This window comes from Amphiura filiformis, chromosome 11, assembly GCF_039555335.1.
Source record: "Amphiura filiformis chromosome 11, Afil_fr2py, whole genome shotgun sequence".
Taxonomy (NCBI): domain Eukaryota; kingdom Metazoa; phylum Echinodermata; class Ophiuroidea; order Amphilepidida; family Amphiuridae; genus Amphiura; species Amphiura filiformis.
In genome coordinates this window covers 30853309-30854513 of record NC_092638.1, presented here as the reverse complement: position 1 = coordinate 30854513, position 1205 = coordinate 30853309, and the positions used below count along the sequence as shown (strand labels likewise).

Below are 1205 nucleotides of genomic sequence, written 5' to 3'. Positions count from 1 at the left end.
CTACCACCTGCACTGGTGACATTGGTACTTGTTTTCTTCTCTTTTGCATCTCTTGAGTTTGCAAAACTGTTTGTCTTTGATGAAGAGTTTCCTGCAACCCAGTCTTCTCTGTAGTATGGTTGGATGTCTACGGCTACATTTGTTGCATTTCAGCTTCTTGCTGCAGTCTTTGCTTACATGAGATCCTTTTTTCAAGCAGCCAAAACATAGGCTTTGGGACTTGAGGAACTCTATGATCTCTTTGCTAGTTTTTGTAGCTTGTATTTTCTTGCATGTGTCTAATGTATGGTTCCGGTCATGGCAAAACATACATTGATCTTCTGACTTCTGATTGCCCACATGAGCAGCGATCTTCTTGGTCGGTGTAGTGAAAGTGGCGAATGCATTCTTCTTTGCAGCACCTTTATCGCTGTCTACCTTTGTCTTCATTGTGCGGCTCTGATAACCAAGTCCTGTAATACGTGGGTCATTTTCATTTCTTGAAAGTCGCGCCACAAATTTCTCCAAGTCCTCGAAATTTGGAGATCTCTGTTCTTTGTCTCTGTACTTTCCCACTTGGTTGATCCACTGTTGCTGTAACGCTACAGGTAATTTCCCAGCCAGTATTCTAAGAAACTCGTAGTTATCCATGTGGGTCATGTCATAATTACTCTGTTTGGCATGGACACAATTTCTGAGAAATATTGAGAATTTTCTCATGCCATCTTTATCTCCACTGGTGATACGTGGCCATTTTTCTGCCTTTTCTTTGTATTTAGCTGCTAGTATGGCAGGATGACCATACTCTGCCTTTAGTAGGTCTACTGCTTTGTCATAAGCCTTTTCTGGAGTTTCTAATAATATGCAGTCTTTGATGAGCTCATGCGCTTCGCCCTTTGTGAAGCGCATGAGCAAATCCAACTTTCGCTCTGGTCTGCCCGTTCCCTTTACTAGAATTCCAAAATTCTTGATAAATGTTGGATATTTTATAACGTCTGTGCCATCGAAAGCATCTACCTGAGGCAACGGTAGTGTTGCCTCCTCTGACCTTCGACTATACTCTTTAGTATTGCTGTCAGTGTCAGATTATCTGTTGGCTGTTGGTCATGGGCAGGTGATGGCGTTGACCCTTTATTGAGTGTCAGATTATCTGTTGGATGTTGGTCATGGGCAGGTGATGGCGTTGACCCTTTATTGAGTGTCAGATTATCTGTTGGATGTTGGTC

At 42.6% G+C, this 1205-nt stretch overlaps 1 protein-coding gene across 1 annotated transcript; it reads right to left on the bottom strand.

Moving 5' to 3' along the window:
• Positions 1–888, bottom strand: LOC140163628 (uncharacterized). Its single transcript, XM_072186943.1, has one exon. The coding sequence runs from the start codon at positions 886–888 to the stop codon at positions 1–3; it is 888 nt and encodes a 295-aa protein (XP_072043044.1).
• Between the last annotated feature and the right edge of the window lie 317 nt (positions 889–1205).

What these genes read in the sequence shown, in the direction of transcription:
- LOC140163628 (XM_072186943.1), bottom strand. Translation starts at nt 888, where the DNA reads ATGCGCTTCACAAAGGGCGAAGCGCATGAGCTCATCAAAGACTGCATA.